General features: G+C 41.9%; 2 protein-coding genes across 15 annotated transcripts in view; one reads left to right on the forward strand and one right to left on the reverse strand.

Moving 5' to 3' along the window:
• Positions 1-2,349: 2,349 nt before the first annotated feature.
• On the reverse strand, positions 2,350-6,737 carry ZIC1 (Zic family member 1). Its single transcript, XM_074963812.1, has 3 exons — positions 5,048-6,737; positions 3,773-3,936; positions 2,350-2,964 (listed from the first exon to the last, which is right to left on the reverse strand). The coding sequence occupies exons 1-3, from the start codon at positions 6,021-6,023 to the stop codon at positions 2,767-2,769; spliced, it is 1,338 nt and encodes a 445-aa protein (XP_074819913.1). The 5' UTR covers positions 6,024-6,737; the 3' UTR covers positions 2,350-2,766.
• A 335-nt stretch (positions 6,738-7,072) lies between these two features.
• The window catches only part of ZIC4 (Zic family member 4), a 253,927-nt gene continuing 238,738 nt past the window's right edge, over positions 7,073-22,261 (forward strand). For 3 of the 14 annotated variants that reach the window (XR_012640973.1, XR_012640972.1, XM_074963806.1), the window contains exons 1-4: positions 9,216-9,253; positions 13,391-13,475; positions 16,188-17,008; positions 19,921-21,133. Coding sequence is in view for 11 of the 14 variants with exons in the window: in XM_074963806.1 (XP_074819907.1) it covers positions 19,945-21,133 (1,189 nt within the window). In the remaining 3 variants the exon portion in view is untranslated. Of the gene's footprint in view, positions 7,396-9,103; positions 9,254-11,093; positions 11,338-13,390; positions 13,476-16,187; positions 17,009-19,920; positions 21,134-22,261 lie in introns of those variants that run through there. The other 11 variants (XM_074963805.1, XM_074963803.1, XM_074963802.1 and 8 more) reach the window with 11 other exon arrangements.

Below are 22,261 nucleotides of genomic sequence, written 5' to 3' on the forward strand. Positions count from 1 at the left end.
AAACAAACTTGCAATATTCATCTTTTAGACTAAATATCCCTACCTGAATTATGTTTTTTCTCCAATTTGTGAGGGCAGTGATTTGCATTTCCCCATATATTTCTAAACCCACCTGTATTATTTTAAAACTCATTCCCCGTTACACGGATGGAAAAATTAAACTTCAAACATTCCCAGGATATAATATTTTAGATACATTAAACATTTTTCCCGTTATTTTGTCTTATTAAATACAGGTCTTCAAGTTGCTACAGTTTCGGTTTAGGTCCAAGTGGTCTTGAACTTCTTTAAATCTCGCATACCCCTGCAAGGTGGCGCTCTTTTCATTGAAAGCTGATATTAGACTTATAATAAGAATAACATTTTGGACAAAGTAAAGTTAAACTATAACATTTCTCACAGTTCCTTTAGAGGTAATGAGTCTGTGCAGAACTAGCCGAAGATTTCTTTCTTTCTTTTGACCGATTAAGGGTTATTTTTGTGATAAGTCACAAATAGCGATATAAAAATATTAAGGGGACATGAAAATACTTTAAAAATCTATCAGTAATATGCTATGGATAGTTTACGGATACAATAAAAGAAATGTGAATGCTTTAATATGAACACATACTTCCATCTCTCTTCCCCCCCCCCCCCCCCACTTCTAGCAGTTAATATGCCTATTGACTTACTATACACATAATATTTCTTTAAAGAAGCTGTTAAAGTGTCATCTTGGTCTACTGGAAGGTCAGTTTGTGCAATTCACTCTATGACATATCACAAGCACTCGCAGCTTTAGCCAAGCTCATGATTTGTGTTGTCTGTTGATATGTTGTCTGCTTAATGGGGCGATCATGCAAGCTACAACAAGGAACAAAGCCCAACAGTTCCAACAACCGTAGCTAAGTTAGTGGAAGCAGTACAGCTTGCAAATCTATCAAACTAAACTGCAAGAAAGACAATCTGATTTAGAGAAAAGGCGTTCTGCTACAGTCATTAAGCACAAGTAATTTAGATTTTTTATATTGTCTTCTCATTTACAAATTTACTGTATCAACGCCAGCCAATGGAACGAATTTCTTAAGTAAATGAGAAATAAATAAAAGAGATAGAAAGATAATCAAATTACATAAAATAATTCTTACCCCCTAGATTTATTTTTTAGAAAGCTATTAACACTGGCAAAATTATAGTAATAATAATAACAGAGCATAAGAAGTAATTGATTTAAATTAGCATCACGTTTTAAGGAATATCAGTAAAAACGTCTTTATGAACTTAGTGTTACATTTCTAGGAGGAGAAAGGCCCTTGGAAAGCCATGAATCTACACCATGAGAATTAGTTATGGTCACAAATGCTTGAAATTAAAATAGCAACTAAAATAATCCTCTTTTGAATCTCCTAATATGTGTTATCCGAATTAATTTAATTTAGGGACATAGTACATCCAGATTCATTTGTAATGTTGTAGAATGGAAAGGAACTTCCTTGTACAATTCATCCACATTAATATGTATGTAGCATATGCAATCTATTTCTGTTATTTTTATGGTTGTTATTCTATGTCTGCAAAGGTCATTTAAATTATACTGCGGCCGAAAATTTGTTTCATAAATTTTGATATAAATACTAATTACACACTATACTAATACCAGCAGGGATCCTTTCATTTATCACATTTATATCACCGTCGCTGCTTTACTGATGACATAATGGAAAGCAGTGAAAAAAACTGGTATAGTTTTATTCTAATATATTAAAGCTAGCTGAAGTTGCAGCAGGTTGACTGAGTGAATAAGAATTCCTACCACAATTTATGGGATTTAAGAATCTTTAATAAGGTACGAAATGTTACCAAACAGTTCTGTAAACTAAATTTTACATACCAATTCTTCTAGCCATAAATATTGAATATCTGTAACATGTATAACCGGACCTTTACATGCGGATAAATATGGAAATTAGGATTTATATACATTATGTTACTGTATTTTGCCAAAAGCAACGGACAGATATAGTTTATATCTTTTTAATATCACTTTACATAAACAAATGTAACAGTTTGACACGTAGATCCAGGCTTTCACTATACGAATTTCTTGACAGGACATTGTAACAACATTTTACTGCACTACTTAGACTGGACTTTGGGACGAAATGTTTGCACTTTATACAAAAAAGCACATTAATACCAATAATATTCTGTTAGATCGACGTTTAGACTGTAATAATACAAAGTAATTCACATTTTGGTACACATTTACTAGAACATTCTTGCCATTCAGTACAAATAGTTGAATTTCTACCTCCTCCCTCTTCCCCCCCACCTCTCCCACCCTCCGTCTCACCCACCCTCGCCCCCCCTCACATATATGCAAAGACCACAGTTCCACATATCCCCTTATTCAACTTGCGATATGACTATTTACAAAATCAAACAGTACATTTTAAGCTAATAATTCTGTATTTACATTTTAAAAAAAAAGCCGCTGCCCAAGGAGACATGCAGTTTGAGACCTCTAATCAGTGGTTCCAGTCCAGCCCTACACATTTGGCATTTGGCCTGGTAACCTTGTCCTCTCATGCATTCTACTAACCCCTTTGCCTACCAAGCCTTTGAACAAAACAAAACAAAACAGAAAATGATTCTTCATTTTATTCGGTCCTGGGTCTACTGGCAGCTTTTGATTTATTTATGTATTTATTTTGCTTTCGAAGTGTTCATTAATTTTGGAGTCTTTTAAATAGGGTTTTTGTTTGTTTGTTGTTTGTTTTTGTTTTAAACGTACCATTCGTTAAAATTTGATGTAAGCGTGCTGTGGCTGGACGTGTGATGGACTGCTGAAGAGGAGGGCGATAAGGAGCTTGTGGTCTGGTTTTCTGTAGATGGAGACACGATTGTTGGGGGCGTTGAGGATTCATAGCCTGAGCTGGCGGCGGGAGAAGGCTGGGACCCCTGGGAGGATGACTCATGGACCTGCAAAATAAATACGTACATAAATAGACAACAAAGGGGATTTTTTTAAGTGTAGTTATTAGTTCGATAATAATATCGAACTCTAGAACCCATTCGCCCCTCTGACCCTCCTCCCTCCACACAGGGAACCCCTGAGCTGAATTCACAAGTTAGCCTTGAAACCCTACAGATCGTATTTTTTAAGACAAAGTCTGAGGAGAAACATTGCATTGCTCATAACGCAGGTTGCTGGTATCACAGAAACACACAGGACTCGAGCTCTATGCCTAAACAGTCTGCGTTCAAATATCTTGCCAGACACTAGCCTGTAAGGCAAATGCGGTCCTAGTACACAAAAGGAAGGGGATCTGCTAGATCTGGCTTTAAAAGAAACCATGAGTTTCCCCTGCTTGTGTCCCTTCTATCTGCCCATCACTGAGACCTTTATTGAAAGTCTGCACTAAAGCAATGCACCCAGAAAAGCCCTAACCGGGTTACTCCACTGTAAGACGCTTATAACGTAAATAACTGAGATCATGTACAGTCAGCAGTGAAGCGCTATCTGCCCTTGAGCAAAATAAACAGTGGTTGTTTAAACCTTTCTGTAGTAAAAACATTACTGGCCAGGTTGCCCTTGTCCTTTCCAATTTCCTGTCCACAGATCACTTTAAAATATGCTTCTTTGCAACAACACCGCCACATAGATAGTCAACACATTTCACGTTTTAAGTCTCCCATCCTGTTTAAGCAGAAGCGTTGTAAATCGGCAATAAAACGTCAGAGATACAGGCGAGGTAAGATCACGTAAAATAATGCAACATCAATTTACCTTCATGTGTTTTCTGAGGGAACTTGGGTGAGTGTAGGACTTATCGCACATTTTGCAAAGATAGGGTTTGTCAGAAGTATGCACGTGCATATGCTTTTTGCGGTCGCTGCTATTTGCAAAGCGCCTGTCACAGCCCTCGAATTCACACTTAAATGGTTTTTCACCTATTACAGAAAAAATGATCTGATTAGAGACCTTGTATTTTCTATGATTAATCAGTATTAATTATTATTATTATTAAATTACCAGACCGAAGGATCGCGGTAAACTGAATGACTTGTAACTTTCCAACTTTAAAAATACTGCATCTCAGAGCCCTGTTCTCTTTCATTTTTAAACAATCGTTCACTCGCTGTACAAGGCATATTTTTAAAGAGTTTTCATTTCAAACTATTTCAATTATTTCTCGGAGAGCTTCACTTTCACTTCTCAGCTCCTGGCATATCTGGCTCGTTATAATCCTGGCAGCAACACATCAGTCGTTATAGCACTTACACACAAGCCTTGGTGCCTCGTTTCTGCTTTTACGGCTCATTCCCGTGATATTTTACCTACCCACCTCATACCCAGCCCCTGTATTTTCGTACAATCTTGGATATTATTACGACGGGTGCTTGTGATTCTTACATTGGCTACCAACATCGTCTTGAACAATTTACTAAAATCACGCTTCATATTATGTCAGAAAACGTACAACAGTAAAAGCAGGAAGAGGTGCATATATATTTATGTATATATGTATTGGGGTTAGAGGCGTTCTCACTGATCCCAGCTGGTTTCTAATACTACAATACTAGATTAACACCTTAGGTTCAGTTTACTTAATATTACTCCATGTAATTAAATATTTACAAATACATGAATTACAAAGAGGAGACGGATTGGCTGACTGTATGTTTAGCACAATTTCTCATTGTAATACAGTCAAATCTGCCGACTACCAATTAATTAAAACCTATAAATTTAACAAGTCAGGTTGCTGCTATTTTTCTTTCACTACTGTATTTCTGCAGCAAATGAGCTCTCTCTCTCTCTTTTTCATAAAGGTTAGGAGGAAATAATTTTGTTAATGAGCTGATTTTGAAATTAACCTCTCACGCTGCCTCTTTTAAAAAGTAATATCGTACATTTTACATACAATTTTTCAGAAAACAAGTCACCATATCCAATGTTTTCCTCTTCCCTCCCCCATCCACACCACCATTTATTTTACTGGAAAAGCTTGACTCTTTTATTTGCAGAAAGAAATCTAGAGAGAAGGTTACTGTACTGTACCTGTGTGAGTTCTTTTGTGTATTTTGAGATTTTCTGATCTGGCAAACACTTTCCCACAGCCTGGGAAAGGGCAGGGGAAGGGTTTTTCACCTGTGTGGACTCTGATGTGATTTACAAGTTTATATTTGGCCTTGAAAGGTTTCCCCTCTCTTGGACACTCTTCCCAGAAACATATGTGATTGGACTGCTCGGGTCCTCCAACGTGCTCCACTGTGACATGAGTCACCAGCTCGTGCATTGTGCTGAAAGTTTTGTTGCAGGACTTTTTGGGGTTTGACAATTGCTCGGGCTCAATCCACTTACAGATGAGTTCCTGCTTGATGGGCTGCCTCATGTAGCGAAAGAAGGCCCCTGCCCCATGGTGGGCTGCCATGTTCATGTTCATGTGGCCGTAGCCGTGGAGCTGAGTGGATGCATAGTGCTCGGACCGGGGGCTAGTGACCTGGCCGTACTGATCTGGCCTCCCGTACATGTCTCCGGAGAAGCCCAGGCGCATCTGCCCGTTCACCACGTTGGGAGAAGCGTGGCTCGCGGCTTGCTCGTGAAGCCCCGGGAAAAGTATGTGTCCTGCGGCATCAGTGTGTCCGTGGGGTCCGGCGAAGCTGCCCGCGGCCGAAGCGAAGAGGCTGTGCTGGGCGCTGGCCGCCGCCGCCTCGCCAAAGCCCCGGTTGCGGAAGAGAAAGTCCCGGGTGGAGTTGAAGGCTGCGCTGGAGTAGGAGCTGACATGGGTCGGGTGGTGGTGATGCCCCAGCGCCGCCGCCGCGTAGCCGGGTGCCTGCGAGGTGAAGGCGGTCTGGCCGGCCGAGGCCAGCTCGTGTGTGCTGGGGTTAATTTTAAAGGCGCCCATGCCGTCGGCGAAGGGGTTGATCCCCAGCCCCACTTCTCTGTCCGTTACATCGCCCGCGGAGTGGTGGCGAGAGGATCCGAAGGTAGTGACTCCTATAGCGGGATACTGCGGTCCAGCATCCAGAAGCATCTTCCCACTCTCAGTGCAGCAACCCGGGGAAAGGAAAGGAAAAAAAAAAAAAAAAAGAAAAAAAGGGGAAAAAAACAAAACAAAAACACGGAGGAGCAGCAGCAGCAAAACCACCCTCTCTGGAAAGTCAGCGACAATCACCACCAACGCAACCACATCAAAACCACCCCCGTCGGCATCAGCGCCCCGAAAGGACACAAAAAGTGGGGCGATCTCGCAGTTGCAAATAAGCAAGAAAGCTAGAATAAGACAGACATGCACAAAAAACCCCACTGTCTCTCTGATGAGACTTTTCGGGGAGGTTTGAAGTGGGGAGGGAGGCCAGGGGGTAAAAAATAAACTGGCTGCAAGTAACAGTAATGGAGAGAGACCAACACACACGGCAAAAAAACAAAACAAAACAAAACAAAAACAAAACAAAAAATCAGCTCCCTTCAGTTATTTTTTAGCTATAGGAATGTTGCAAAGTGGCCGAGAGATTTTTCTCTTCTCTTCGAGCTCCCCACACTCTCTCCTTCTCCCTCTTTCTTTCTCTCTCTCTCCTTTTTTTCGCCCTCTTTTTTTTTTCCCGCTTTGCAAAAAAAAAGGCGCAAATCATGCACAATATTGTCTTTTGCGGTTTATCTTCCTGGGGAGAAACTTTCACCTCCTCAGCCGGGCGGTGAACGCGAGACTGATAGCGGCAATCATTCCTGCAGATAAATGAATTGAAAAGACGACACCGTCCCCCCCCTTGATGAATGGGAGAAGGGGAGGAGCGACGTCAAGGCGGACGTGGGAGATCATTGGTGCCTGGCGACTCCCCCCTTCCCTTGCAACTCCCCCCTTCTTCTCCAACTAAGGGCGCGCAAAGCCTCTGCTCTCCCCTGATTGGTTCGCCCGGCTCATCAATCCCAGGTATTGTGAAGCGCTTTGACATCCCTTTTGACAAACAGGGTTTCCAGGAGTAGCAACTTTTTGTGTGTTTTTGTTTTGTTTTGTTTTTTATCAAGCCCAATATTTTTTGCACACAAATATTTCAAACGTGATCTTTGTGTATGGGTGCTAAAATAACCCTAGCCTTGATTATTGTCCTTCTTCTTGCTGCTGTTTTTTCCCTTGCTCTCCTCCATAATAACGCTAATGATGATCACAATGATTTCCTGATTTTTTTTTAACAGCACTGAACAACTTTTTAGGGTTTGAAAAGGGAAGCCCTTTTGTGACTTGTTTCTTTTGAAGTTGTGTTTTCTCCTTGTTTGTAACTGAAGCTCTCCAGAGTTTGTGCCGATTGCATTCGATTTTATTTTTAAACAACAGGCGTGATTTCTCTGGGTAAAAGCCCATCAGTTTTCTGAAACAACTCTTGTTTTCTGCACCCATCAGAACGCAGGTGGGTGAGAACTCTTAACTTTCTACTTTTTATTGTTGTCTCCCCCCCCCCCCCATTTGTTATTCTTTCCTTTTTTTCCCCCCGCGGGATCTCTTTCATTCAGGTAAAACTGTAAATTTCCCAAAGCTACATTGTTTCTTCTGTGCTGCATGAAGCTCTCGGAGACTTTTTTTTAAATTTATTTAAAATCCTCGATAGATAGGAGCAATGTAAATTTTCTGACATTCAAACCTTTTCTAGTTCACAAATCAGTCACCCTTGTCATAGTTATTGAAATTCCTCAACTTGCCACACCAGGACGGTGGAAAAAGCAGGCGGTGTCTTTGTTGCTGACCAGGCTTTTGATCGCCAGAGAAAATTTACTTACCTTCAGATGAGTGAGCAGAAAAAGAAATAACACTCCCTTTGATTTAGTTAGGAAAATGCAGACATTTGGATTCAGTGCAAACATACAACACTTGGTTGTTTTCTAGATGCAACCCTCGATTAACCTGTCTTTCCCCAGCTCAAAGTCTATTGAAAAACTGCGAATAGTTCCTTTTTGTTCTTGCTACAAAGAGTCATTGACTATATATTAAAATGATTGTTGAAACGTATAAGTATGGTACTTAAAAGGAGAAAATCTTTGTGACTCAATCAATTAAGCTAAGCAACATTTGTACATTATTTTAAACGGTGCTCAGGCATAAAATATCAGATTTCATTTTACGCAGAAGATATATATATTATATATATTTAATGTATATATATTTTAAAATGGCAGATTATTTATTTACTCAGTCGCCTGCATATTCATTAGATCTAATTATTTCTAGTAACGAAAACACAAAAAGCTAGCTGAGAGTCGGAATCCTTCAATTTACCCTTTGTTCAGTACTTCATTTGGCTTATTCGGAGCTAAATCTGAGCCCCTCAAACTCTTATTCCTGAACAAAGAAACTTCTAACTCTTCAGCTGAAATATAAAGGCGTTAGGAAGCAATCACCACCGCAGGTACTGGTGAAACGGATAAAAATAGATATCGCATGCATATTTCTCATATTTCTCAGCGCTGCACATTTAAAGCAATAAAAACTGAGAAGTGTTTTTTTAAAAAGCAACTTTGAAACGCAGTGCTAAATACATCGCTGTACATTAGAAATATATGTAGTTTGCGGAGATTCAGTCAATGAAGATGATTTTCAGTGCACTTTTACCCGGTAATTACTTTTGGATCTAGCACGTCTGAATAATTCCTTCTATTAGCTGGAGCTGTGTTTTTGCCCTTATTTTGTGAAATAAATGTGAAGAAATTACATTTACGATGACTTATAGCAACAGGTCTAAACCAACTGTGTGTGTGTGTGTGTGTTCTTATATCTTTAGATGTATGTTATATTACCATGTATGTCTTCTGCTAAAAACACCTGCATACACTACAAGGTTCTCTGCTGGGTATAGTCCATAATGTGAAATCTACAAGGCAGTGACACTCGGAGAGCAATCAACTAGATTGTCCATTCTTTAGACTACCTCCAAATTGCAAAGAAAACCAAATAATCTCAAGTCCGTATAAAATATAACAGGAAGGCTGACAAGGGGATATTTTTAGGAACCTTGTCTAAATATACAGAGTGAGAGTGAATGTTTAAAAAAAAAGTTGTGGGTTGTAGAAGTTATCAAGTGGGATTTGCGGCGTGCTCTCTGCAGGAAACGAAAGCTGCTCCAGTTCAAAGCCACATGCACCAACGTGACATATAAGCCATTAAAATATCCTCCTGACGGCTCATTTCTGTTTCATCATACATTCCCTAACTGCTTCCAGAAAGCAAGAAAAGAAGAAATGAAGGATGACCGCCTCGCTGGAACCGCCAAAGAGGTGCTGTTTTGTTGTCTCTCTTTTCCACCCCCACCCCTTTTTGTCAGCCCAGAAATGATGTGCAGAAATGAGGGAATCTCTTCAACAGGTGGAGTGGGGTAAGTGAATTCGGGGGGAGGCACGGGCGGGCAAGGAAAGTTCTTGGCACCCACTCACCCACAAGGGAACGGGCTAGACACCCACTCACCAACAGGGGCTTGGCAACCTCTCGCTCGCATGGGAAGTGGTTTGGCACCCACTCAGAAAAGGGACTGGCGCCCATTCACCCACTGAGGAAGTGGCTTGGCATCTACTCACCCACGTGGGAAAAGGCTTGGCATACCTCGGCAAGGGGAAATAGCCTGGTACCGACTGGGACTGGGAAGGGGCTTGATACCCACTTACCACTGGGCTAAGGGCAAGAGGCTTCTTCCCCCTCACAGGGCTGGATAGGGGACTTCTCTGCACAGTACAAAGGGGCTTCTTCTCCCCATAAGCTGGGATCCAGAGGCACCGGGAAAGGGGCTTTTTCGCACCCACTGGGAGAGGAGGAAGGGGGCTTCTCTGCTTCAGCTCGGACAGAAGAAGGTGATTCTCCGACCCCACAGAAACCCAACTTCCGAGGAGGCAGAGAGGGGAAGGATTCTACGCACCCAACGGGACAGGAGAAAGTAGCTTCCTCCGCCTGCCCTCCCCTCCCCCCCGACGGGGATGGCGAAGGGATTTCTCCCCCCTCACTTGGACAGGAGGGAAAGGAGATTCTCTGCACCCACTGCTGAGGCGCAGGAGACCGAGCCGGGCAAGCCTAGGGGAGAGGGATAGATAGATCAGCCCAAGGGAGAAGGCTGCTTGCTAAGGACACTGGCCGCCGGGCAGCCACAAACAGCAGAATACTCGCTGCTTGGAAGGGCTGGGACTACACATTTCCAGGCGGATGCACTCGGGGGCTGCCCGATTGTAAGCCCTGGATGGAGGGCAGAGGGGGGATTTGCTCCTTTCCCACAGAGCAGCTGAGCTTTGCCTGGGGCTGCAGTAAAAAAGAAAATATTTGCAGGAGGGAGGTACGGCAAGAGGAAGTCAGATTCTCCTCCTGGGTTTGACCGTTGAACATTCATTGCTATGGTGCTGCTTTTCTGTCGCAGTTTCTTTCCTTTCTGAGCAGTGAAAGGGTTAACTGTCTCCTGGAAAAGGTCTAGTGGACAAGTTACTAGACTTCCGAGCTTTGACAATAGAAACCCCTAATTGAGAGCCTTCCTTGGGGAGGGCTCCCGTCCCGGGTCCTCGCTGACTGACCTGTTTGTTTTGCTTGGACTGCAAAAGTGCAGCCTTCTAGTAACATTTCTCTTCCAAATCAACTCAAATCAAAAGAAACGCCTGCAGATTCCCCGTGTTACCCACCCGCGCGCAAGGCGAGTGGTTTGGTAACTGATTGATGAGAAACGTTAGGGGTTTCGTGAATTAAAGGAAACTGGCAAGTCTGCGGAGAGGTGGTTCCTGCAAACTCCCTCGCATTCAGCTGTAAAACAAGTCCCCCTTGAGGTCTGACAATGCCTCCAAACCGCGATAGACGTTAGGCGTTAATTTTCTTGCCTAGTGTTGGAAATGTAGTTAATCAGTTTGCGTAAGTGGTGAAGGCTAAAGCTCTTGAAGTCGCCGACTTTGGAAATACCCTAGAGTTTGACCTCTGACCTGCGACCGACAACATGTGCCAGACTCAGAGCATCCAGCACAATGCGTGGTTTCAGTGTCTAACCTGGGGCAGGACAAATAGACAAATGTTTGCTGTTTCTTCTCTTTCCTCTCATTTTAATGATTAATCATATCTGATCGCCCTTCCCCCGGCTTTAATTCCATCTTTTGTTTTTAATTATCCACCCTGACTGTTCTTTCCACCCCTTGTTTTCCAGAATAGCTTGAATACCCATGAAATATGCTCAGGGCCAAACCCCAGAGGAGAATCTCTCCTCCTTGGGCGATTCTATTTCAACAGTTTAGGCTTGTTGCTATCCAGAATCATTCATATTAACTTATTAAAAAAGAACAAGCTTCATTGACATCTTGAAGGCAAACATTAAATCTTCATCCCATTTCCTTGAACAGGTGGGGTAAGTAAAGATTTCCATGGATGGTAAATGGGGATGGAAAGACATATTTTTGCATCTGATAGTATTTGCGGGGTGTGTATTAAGACTGTAATAATTCCAGAGCTGTGTGTGCTGTGGGCCGCTGAGCCTCCTACTAGTTTTGATAAAACTGCCGGTGTAGTAGCCCGCTGAATCAGAGCCATGTTTCAAACAATACTTGCTTACAGACTAACTAGTTTTAATATGGAAGTGTCCGGTCAGCACCTTTGATCCGTATCAGAAGTCAACGTTTTCTAGCGGTCAAATAACACACCTACACTACACATTTCACTACAGATATAAGCACCAATTGCTATTCAGTAAATTAACAGCCTCAGAGAAGAACATAAATATTGTTAAAATTTTGTAAGCAGAAAAGGCATAGTGTGAGCACCTAATAGAATAGGCATGATTAACAGTTAGCCTTAACTTATGTCCTGTTGATGACTGTTAACTAGGAAGAATACATTTGAATCTATAGTTATAAAAAGGTTAGTATTATTCATCATAAATAATGGGACAGTCTTGCTCTCTTTAGTCAGACAGAGGGACTACTCACGTGAGAAAGGTGGGAAAAATTAGAAGCCAGTGTTTTTAACTAAGATTTATTTTCAAACAAAATGTCATATGGAGACCATTCAAATACTAAATACAACACTTCATTTTTTTGGTCAGGTTTCAACAAGTTAAACTCTTTTTTCCCCTGCCTATTTGACTTTTAAATTATCCCAACATTTCCAATCTTATGTCTTTACCAGTAAAGAACATGTTTTAAAAGTTCTCTTGGTAAAAGAGCAGCCTTTATTGATCTATTTTAATAATCTTGTGTGAAAGTTTGGAAGTTTTATGTTAAAGCTCCTGGATAGGTTTTATGGTTATCTTTATTCCCACACTAATTTTCATCCCAGTGGTAAAAAAGCTGAAGAGGAAGTAAAATTATTTTTAAAAAGATTGTGAATGTCCATTATAGCCCCATGAGCAACCGTATTAATGAGATCCGTTATTTCTATTAGCATTGCTTTTTTTATACTTCCATCCTGGTATACTAAAAGAAAGCTCATATGATCGAAGTGATTTCAGATTCCTACTTCCTACTTCGTTGATAAATCATAAAGTACCTTTAAATTCAAACTTGCATTTAAACGTTTAAAATCCTGATTCAAATATTGCACCAAAAATCAAGTAAGCATTCCATATTATTCGTACTTCTCACTGACAGATTAAATAGGTACAAAGTTGTCTAAAAGTTAGGGCGTGAGCAGTGACAGTAGTTTGTTTTGCACAGAGAGAAGGAGTCGAAAATTATATACAGTGAAAAGTAGCAACTTTGTAATATTAATCTATATTGATACAAGTGAAAAAGGAGACAACAACTTGGGCAGGAGTCTTGCAAACACGACGAAATTTTCAGAAGTGAAAAGTACAGAATATATTCAAGTAGGTAGTAACTCGCCTTAAAAATACACTGTCAGAAGGTGAATGCCAGATCAAAGCAGAGTTGAAAAGATGTCCTTTCATAGATTTTTAAAAATCAACCATAGAAACTTCATAATGACAGGTTTCAGAGTAACAGCCGTGTTAGTCTGTATTCGCAAAAAGAAAAGGAGTACTTGTGGCACCTTAGAGACTAACCAATTTATTTGAGCATAAGCTTTCCTGAGCTACAGCTCACTTCATCGGATGCATACTGTGGAAACTGTCAGTTTCCACAGTATGCATCCGATGAAGTGAGCTGTAGCTCAGGAAAGCTTATGCTCAAATAAATTGGTTAGTCTCTAAGGTGCCACAAGTACTCCTTTTCTTTTCATAGAAACTTCATTACTCTATAAAACGTGCGAGCATTTTGGGGAAGCCTCCATTTTTACCTCTGCAATATCTGAAGGGTCAAAGAAAGGTTGAGTTCCATGAGTATTAGATGCCCTTTTCTTTTTAAAAGTTTCTTTTTACATGATTCTAGAATCATATACCCAGATAGTCATTTTATAACACATATAAATGTTTTTACTTGTAACTTTTCTCCCCTCTCACCGAACAGGAACAAAGTCAGGAAATGAGACACAAGACTTCTCTGGTAATGAGGAAAAGAAAACGACTTTACAGAAACATCCTGGAAAAGTCAAGTAAGTCAAAATATGCCTTTTTTTGCAGTTCAAAGGAGACAATTTTTTTTCAGCTCAGTGTTTAAGGTACTAGCATAAACACAAATCAGTGACACAACGCCCCACCAGCGGCTGCCTAATCCTGCTCAATGCCTATTTATTTGGAGGTTCTAGAATTAATATTTGACGACTCTCTCATTGAAACAACAACCCCTGACCCTATGTGATTGCACTGTCACATTATTCTATGACATATTCATCTTGAATTCATTTACGGACGATTTGATTGGAATGAGGTTTGACATGTATTGGATCCTATTAAAGAAGAAGACTTTGATCTTGTTGATGGGGTTTACATGATATGTATCATCTTTACTAGGGATAGCAGGCTTTCACAATGTGGTGGCTACCAAGCTTTCAGGAGTTAGTGACTGACATCTTATCTGACAGGAATACCTTAATCTTGAGGTATTGAATGATATATTCTATTTAAACTAAGCATATGATTTGGTTTATCTTGGGTACCTCTAGTTTCTAAAATGTGGGAAACACACACACGTACGACCAAAGTGCCTTCACTTACCCCTTTGGCTTCTGGATTTTCCATACACTCTAGAACATCCTGAAGCAAATTGATCTGACTAAAAGAAAAGAAAAATGAATTAGTAACACAGGAGGAATATATTCGGATTTCATGAAATGTTCTCTTTCCCCTTTGAAAATTTCCCTTAGCAACTTCTCTCTAAACAATATCTCTTGATAGCATTTTGACAGTGTATCCAAATATTATTTTGCTGCAGTTATGTGTATCCCTTCCATCAGCTCTTAGTTTTAATGATTATTATTTCAACTCCGTCTTAAGACTCAGCATACTTATGACATTTGAAGCCTCAAATCCGATCTTAATAATCAAGGAATAAGTTAACATAATTCTTCAGTAAATTCTTCTAGTTGTTCTTGACCTTTTTATTTCCATAGTAGATATTACAATTAGGATTTTCAAATCGGGATTAATCCTTATTTTCACAGATAAAGCCTGAGCTTTAAAATCTCAAGGTAAAAAATTAATGACGTTAAATCGAAGTTTTAGCTAATAGTACCCATTTCAGAAAGGTTGCCATATAACAGACAGTAAGATATATTCCATGGAACTAACTGAAAAGTTTCAGGTACCTCAACAGTAGATTGTCTAGAGAAGTTTTGGTGACCTAACAAAAAACTAAAGGACAGAATCTGCTCAGTTATGGCCGTACAAACACCATTAAAGAGGACAGTAGAAAGCCAACGCGGTTAGTACTAGTGTATGTGAGAGAAGAATTTGGCCCCAAGGTAGAGAGTATATTACAAATGTCCACTCTTTGTATGTGGTAAAGCTGACATACACGTCAAGAAGAGTGTTTGGCATTTATCATGAATAACTCTACATTTACTAGAAAATGCCTTATTATGAGTATATATTTATACTGAAATAAAACTAAAATAGAGCAGTTAGATTGTAGCAATTTAGTGGGGGGGGGGAATGGTGTGTGGGGGGGAAGGCGTTGTTCATTCTCTTGATTGCACGAAACATGGAAGCTAAACTAAACCCTGAGAGAGAAATTCAGTAAACCAAAGTTTGGGGGATAATTAGCCTTTCAAATCGTCACCATATCTGATTTTGCTAAAGGTGGCGAGGGACAGGCACAGATGGGAGAAACACACAAAATACTACACACATTCACTTTTTATGTGTGTGAAATTATTTTTATATTTGTACCGCTATAGAAGAAAAAAATAGTGCTTTGTTCAACTTTTGCAGCTGATTCCCAATATACTATACTCAATATGTAGTATACATGTCTTTCCCTCAAGCTGTGCTCCAGTTTATTTATTTAGGCTCTTATCTGTGTTAACCAAGCATCATTCCTACTGCCTACTCTGTGATAGGGGAAGCTTTTGACATATGTGCTGGAACTAGGGGTGCTGCCGCACCCGGCCCTGGCTTAAAGTGGTTTCCTATATATATATATGCATTTACCCATTCGTTCAATGGCTCTCAGCACCACTCCCACTATAAAAATTGTTCCAGCACCCCTAGCTTCTTGTGTCTCCTGACCTACTGGCCTGGTTTCACAGTTTATTCATTTAATTACTGTAATGCAAATCAAATGTTGATTCTCTGATTTTATTAGGGAAAGAATCCGTGAACACCTTATTTCAACATGTACCCTTTATATAGCATTCTACCACAACCAGGCAGTATTCACCAAGGGATACACAGTAACCGCTTAGATGTATGGGGGGAACTGATTAATCAGTCTACAAGTCACTGATTCCTGGTGCTGTCACGTCTGAAGCTCCAAATTTTATCTCTTGAACACCCTTTGTGGCATTGGCCCTCGGGTGATGGGACAAGAAGAACAATGGAGTTCTTCACATGCCAGTTCCCTATAACATCAACAACCCTCCAATAACACTGCCTGATGTTTGGGTTCCGTATGCCGTCTTGCGATACCTCCGTTCCACGACATAAAACAGTATTGTGCAATTATTTAAAAAAGGAGGACTTGTGGCACCTTAGAGACTAACAAATTTATTTGAGCATAAGCTTTCGTGAGCTACAGCTCACTTAAAGCTTATGCTCAAATAAATTTGTTAGTCTCTAAGGTGCCACAAGTCCTCCTTTTCTTTTTGCGAATACAGACTAACACGGCTGCTACTCTGAAACCTGTGCAATTATTGTTATCCTTGCAGACTCCTTGTACCGAGTCCATGAACGCCACTATTAGTAGAGAAGAGGAATTCCCCTGCAATTGCCATGTTGGTTTCAAAATCTAAATTGGTAGAGTAACCCTGCAAACCTAATGTGGCAAGGGAATATAGGAGGCTTCATATATTTGAGGCATAGCCCATACAGTATGGATTATCTGGTAAAACATGGCTCATATTGCAGACGGGATTAACGACACCTAAGTAATCAGTTGAGTGAGTAGTGGTCAGACGAGGTCAAGCTGCCAAAGGCCTGCATTAACAAGCACTCAAGTTTTCAAAACATTCTGCAAGAGCTGTGTAATTTTGCCGATTTTGGCCAGGTCCTCCTCCTCTTTTCTAATCTCTCCGCCTTCCCTTAGTCATGTGCGCAGCTCCCCCTTCCCCCCCTCCCCCCCCTTCTCCTCCACACACACTAGTAGAACTCCCAAGGTCCACAACAAATTATAGGAGTGAAAATACTAACTTCACCTAATATAATGAGAGAGACACCGAGTGGCACTTTTTTTCCATTCGATTCATGAAGAAGAAGAAGAAGAAGAAGAAGAAGAAGGGGAAAAAAAAGACTTCAGGATTTAAGTAAGGGCCGAACAGAGCCAATAGTGTTTGACAGGAAACCATCACAATATTTTAAAATAGCCTAGGCAAACTGGTGATAACATTTTTTAATTGATAAACTGTTCCAGATGTTTTCTCCCTTGACTGAGAAGTGTCAGAATTGATGGATAACAAGTATGTAGAGATGAAGTGTTTTAAGGAGGTATGAGGAAACAGCTATATTTGGAAGTCACACTCTCAGTATATTTGTAAGTAGCAGATTAATAATTCCTAACCTTTATCTCTTCTGTGCACTCCTATTGAGATGGGCAGGAATAGGAATGTCAAATGCATTACTTAGTGCAAACAGACTTGAAAGTTAAGATGTTGTGGCACTAACTGCTGGTGTGTGGTTTAAAATGCCTGAGTAAACATGTTATGTAAGGATGGATAACTAATTGTATCATGTGTCATTTTTCATCATCTCAAGTCAAAAATATGTACACAATAATGTAAATACAACTATCTAGCTAAATATTAGCTTTGTGTTATAGAAAAAAGAGTCAAAACCAGGCTCATTCCAAAAATATGTAACCGTAGCCAACGCTCGCTATGCAAAGCAGTAATAAAAATGTCCTATATATAATTACGTATGTCCTACACTTTAAACTTATGATTACAAGTCATTGGCGAGTTGCCTGTGTTATGAGAATAGCGCGGTTTAGGTATTAACATGCCAGCCGTTATCTTGGTTTAGTACTTAACATAAAGATGATCGTTTACAGACGTAGTTAGCAATTGTTAAACTTGTATGGAAATGCAAAATTATGCGTCTTAAATTGAAAATTGCATTGGGGGTTTCTAACTCCAGATGTAGAGTGAATATTATAAAGTGTCCATAGACAAGGTAATAGGAAGTCAATAAATAAAAATTGTAACAATGTGCAAATATATATTCATTTGTTGTTTTATTTTTAAAAAGTCTTTCTGTTATTGAGCGAATACTATTTATGACTATTGAATTTTGTGATGACCTTATAGGAAGATATTTATTGTTATGTTTTTCTTTCCCAAAACTGACGCCCTGTTTCCACTGTCTTTTTCCAGGATTTTTTTTTAACTCACAATACTCCTCTTTAAAAAATTAAGTAGAGGCTTTCTCCTGTGCTGAAGCTCTAAGCTTTACTAAATCTATAAGGCCTCAGTGCATAAAGCTAGACACCCTAGACTATACTTTCATCACTAACAATGTAAATCCTACAGGCAATGTATTTTCTTTCTTCTAAGGAGTATAAAAATTGGAGAGTACTTTATATGTATTTAAGGACTTTTGTTAAAATCGAGGTATGGTGGTTAGATTGCACAATTCTGTAAGTGGAAAGAGAGAGAGAGAAAGAAAGAGGGAGATCATTCCCTTTTCTGGGTTAAATACTGTTTCATTCTTAATGTAATGATTTATCATATTATTGAAGCAGCCATTAACAAAATAACTGTTGACATTTAAATATGTGGCGTGGGATTCCTCCAAGAATCCTTTCTAAGATTTGGTATAAAGATATAATACTCCTAGAACTAGCCAAAATGTGTAATCTTAGGAAGTAAGACTGTAGTGTCGCTTAACTACTATTTCTCAAGTAGAAAGACCAGTTATCTGTGCTGTCAACAAGTGTCGGAAACCTAAAGAGTTGCCCAGCTCTGCTTCCCATGATGTGTTCTGTATGCAGAACTCGTCCCCTCGCATTGTCCTCCTTTCAGTTTGAGAAAAGGCCCTTGAAATGCTCGTACATGGGAAAGATTTGTGTGTGCTATAAATAAACAGGAGTCAAAATGATGGGGGGGGGGAAGAAATCCTAGCGAAGCATCAGAGCTGAATCTGAGCATTAAGTTTCATCAATAAAAACTTGCTCCCACAAAGGATGCTACTCAAGGGAGACTGAAGCAGCCCCATGCTTCCCTTCTTCCTTCAGGAATGACCTTCAGGCAGGAGATGGAGACTTCAGTAGGATTTCACAAACCAAGACAAAAGTGCAGCCCCGCTCTTTATTCAAAACTCGAGACAGTGTCCTGGCGTTGGGTGGCTGGGGGGGAGAGGGAGGGTGGATGGTGCAGGCTCAGGACCTGTCTCCCCCGCCCTATTTCCCCGGGCTTTTTGTGTGGCCGGAGCACGGAAGTTAGGGGAAGCCTCAGCCCATCTTTGTTGCTGCGAAGAGTTGCGAGCTGCACTTTAAGTCACCCTGAGATTTAACAAAGCACCGGGCGCGCGAGCGGCCAATCAGGCGACTTGTTCCGAAGGCAGCCGCGGCTTGCCAGCGCTACGTGCGGCTGGCGGGGCTCTGGGGAGAGCGCGGGCGCGGGGGCGGCTGCTTGGCGGTGGGGGGAGGCAAGGTCCGGGCGAGCGGCGGAGCTAGCCAAGGAAGCAGACGGGTTTCGGAGTGCAGAGGCTTCCGGCGGCCGAGCGGCGCTGTCGGCCTCCCCGGGGCGAAGGGCAGAGCGCGGGGAGGAGGAAGCAGGGAGCGGGTACCCCGGGCGCGATCGGCAGCGCGGCTGGAGCTGCTTCCCCTTGGACTGGCTCCTCCTTCGGCTACCGCCGCTCATTGCCGCTAAGCACCAGCGAGGAGCCCGGGCTGGGCCGGGAGGTTGCCTCGCCGGCCGGCCCTGCCCTGCGCGAAACGCAGCTAAAAAACAAAATGCGGGGAGCCAGCGCCAGGCATTGCTCGCTCGCGAGGCGCATGGCGGGGGGGAGGCTTTTAGCGGAGAAGGGGGCGCCCCCAGGCTGGAGCCTGCGTAGCTCCCTCCAGCCCCTCCCCCCTCCCCACACATACTCCTGATAAAGCTTTTCAGTCTGAAGCAGGGCCCGTCATCGCTGACGTAAGCGAGCAGGCTGTGGCCAATCAGGGCACGCGGTGATTGTTTCGCTCTCTGGGCTGGCGCCGAGTCCATGAATTTCTATTCAGCAGCCTCCCAGCGTCCTGCTGCTGCCTCTCAAGCGTATAGGATTCCACGTAGGCATTAAGAGGGAGGAGAGGGGATGGGGGTGGGGGGGGGGGAGAGCAGGAAAACAAAAAAACAAAAACAAAAACCAAACCAGCCCCGGCCCCCTTCCTCCCCCTCAAAAAAACTTTGGAGAAAAAAAAAAACTTTCGCCTCTCTCTGTCTCTGTCTCTCTCCTCCCCGCTGTCAGGTGACTTTTTAGAATTAGAAGCTAATGAGCGTGGATGCTTTGGGGAGCCCAGTGATGGACCCTGCTGCACTCTCCAAACGGAACACGGCGCTGAGATTAGTAGACTTGGCAGGGGCTCATCACCACCATCATCATCTCCACCCCCCTCAGAGCATGACAGGCTTCCCGGGCTTCGCCGGGCATCCCCACTCAGTGGCTCCCACGCACCCTGGGGAGTACGCCGCGGAATCCCGCCTAGGGCCGAGTCCATTCCGGCCTGAACACATGGGGCACCACCACCACCACCATCATCATCATCCTCCTCCTCATCACCCTGCGGCCCTTAAACTCAGCCCTGCCCCTCATCCTCATCCTCACCACCAGTACCACCACCACCACCATCATATGGCAGGCCAAGCTGAGGTGGTCTCTAGTCAAACAGGAACGTTTGGCCCGGCGCAGGCAACAGCAGTCCCTTACCCAGTGTCTCGTACAGCCCAGGCTATTCCAGCAGGTAGGGACTTCTTAATACGCAGAGATCTGACAGCTCCAGTCATGCCAGGGCTAACTGAGCAACACACTGCTGCAAGTTCTCACCACGGAATGTTTGTCTCAACAACAGGTAGCTACCCCGGACACCATGGTCACCACCACTCAGAAGCTGGGAATCATTCTCTGTTCTCTGGACTCCATGAGCAGCCTCCCCATGCAACTCCAGGTGGCCATCTAAACGGACAGATAAGACTGGGGTTACCTGGAGAAATGTACGCCAGGTCTGAACATTTCACTCAAGTACCAGCCTCCAGGACCGATCCTTTTGCTGCTTCCTCGCTTCATAGCTACGGTGGCATGAATCTGAACGTGAATCTGGCTCCACACCACGGCCCTGGTGCTTTCTTTCGTTACATGAGGCAGCCCATCAAACAGGAACTCATCTGTAAATGGATTGAGTTGGACCAGACTCCCAAAAAATTATGCTCGAAAACTTTCACCACAATGCACGAGCTGGTGACTCATGTCACAGTGGAGCATGTTGGAGGACCCGAGCAGTCCAATCACATATGTTTCTGGGAAGAGTGTCCAAGAGAGGGGAAACCTTTCAAAGCCAAATATAAACTTGTAAATCACATCAGAGTCCACACAGGTGAAAAACCCTTCCCCTGTCCTTTCCCAGGCTGTGGGAAAGTGTTTGCTAGATCAGAAAATCTCAAAATACACAAAAGAACTCACACAGGTCAGTATTGAAAGCTATCATTAATTTCTTTATTTTGTTCAGCGTCCTCTTTAAGTAGTGTTTCGTTATGGAGAATGAATGCACACCAAATAATTATTTTAATTACATTCTTAGATTTGTTTGCTTTTTTCTCCATTTGCAAAAATGAATAAATCTCAGAATTTATGTATAGAAATTCTAAAGCTTATATAGACTGATACAATGTTTGTTCATTTATATTTTTATAAATACTGAGAGATATGAATACTCCACGTCTATTCACACAGGCTGGGAATTTTTTTTCTCTGGCAGTTTAAAGTAGTTGGGGGCAATGAAATAATTGTGCAAGCTCACAAATTAAAAGTGAACAATAGAAATTACAGCTTGTCTAGTCAGTTTTGACTGATGTCGGTGAGATGCTGCTGCCTCTAACATTGTGAGAATAACACAGCTGCAACCTTTTCGTTCAACAGTTTTGTTTTGGTCAGAGGGAGTTTTTAATGTTTGATCTGAGTAACAGTGACATTTGTAATGACCATTACCATCTAACGTCTCTGTGTATTTGCAAATGTGGGGAGCTGTAAATTTTTATTCTAGGGAGGAAAAATAGCATTATTTCGGCCTGTACATTTTGAAATGTCATTCGCAGAACTATTAAGTGAAATTAGGACATGTGTCAGAAACATCTGTTAGTCCTAGTTCACAGAAAGGAAAGTAACTTGATGGAAGATTTTGCAAAGCGACGTTTGAACTCTTCCGGCCAGAAAGGCATCTATAATTAATGAAATTGCACGTAGGAAGTTTTCACACTTACAGAAGCAGCCTGTGAAGTTGTATTAATTAGTTTAGCAGCCGGTGTTTGTAGTCTCTGGCGCTGGCTTTTTTCTGAAGAAGAAGATAAGAAATAAGCCCTTTTCGGAAAATTAAATCTGTTCCAGTATAGGGTTTTCCATCTTCCACCCCCTCCTGTACAGCCTTATGCACTGCTAGGGAAACTACATAATCCTATTGTAAGATCTGTTTACAGCCAAACGATTTTTTTCGCCCTCCAGTTCATAAAACTCCCCCTCCCCCACGGTCGGTATTTGCCTTGACCCTGGTGCAGTTGCATTTTTGTGCTATAGCTCAACAAGGTACAATATGCGTGAG

The sequence above is a fragment of the Natator depressus genome, chromosome 9 (assembly GCF_965152275.1).
Source record: "Natator depressus isolate rNatDep1 chromosome 9, rNatDep2.hap1, whole genome shotgun sequence".
Taxonomy (NCBI): domain Eukaryota; kingdom Metazoa; phylum Chordata; order Testudines; family Cheloniidae; genus Natator; species Natator depressus.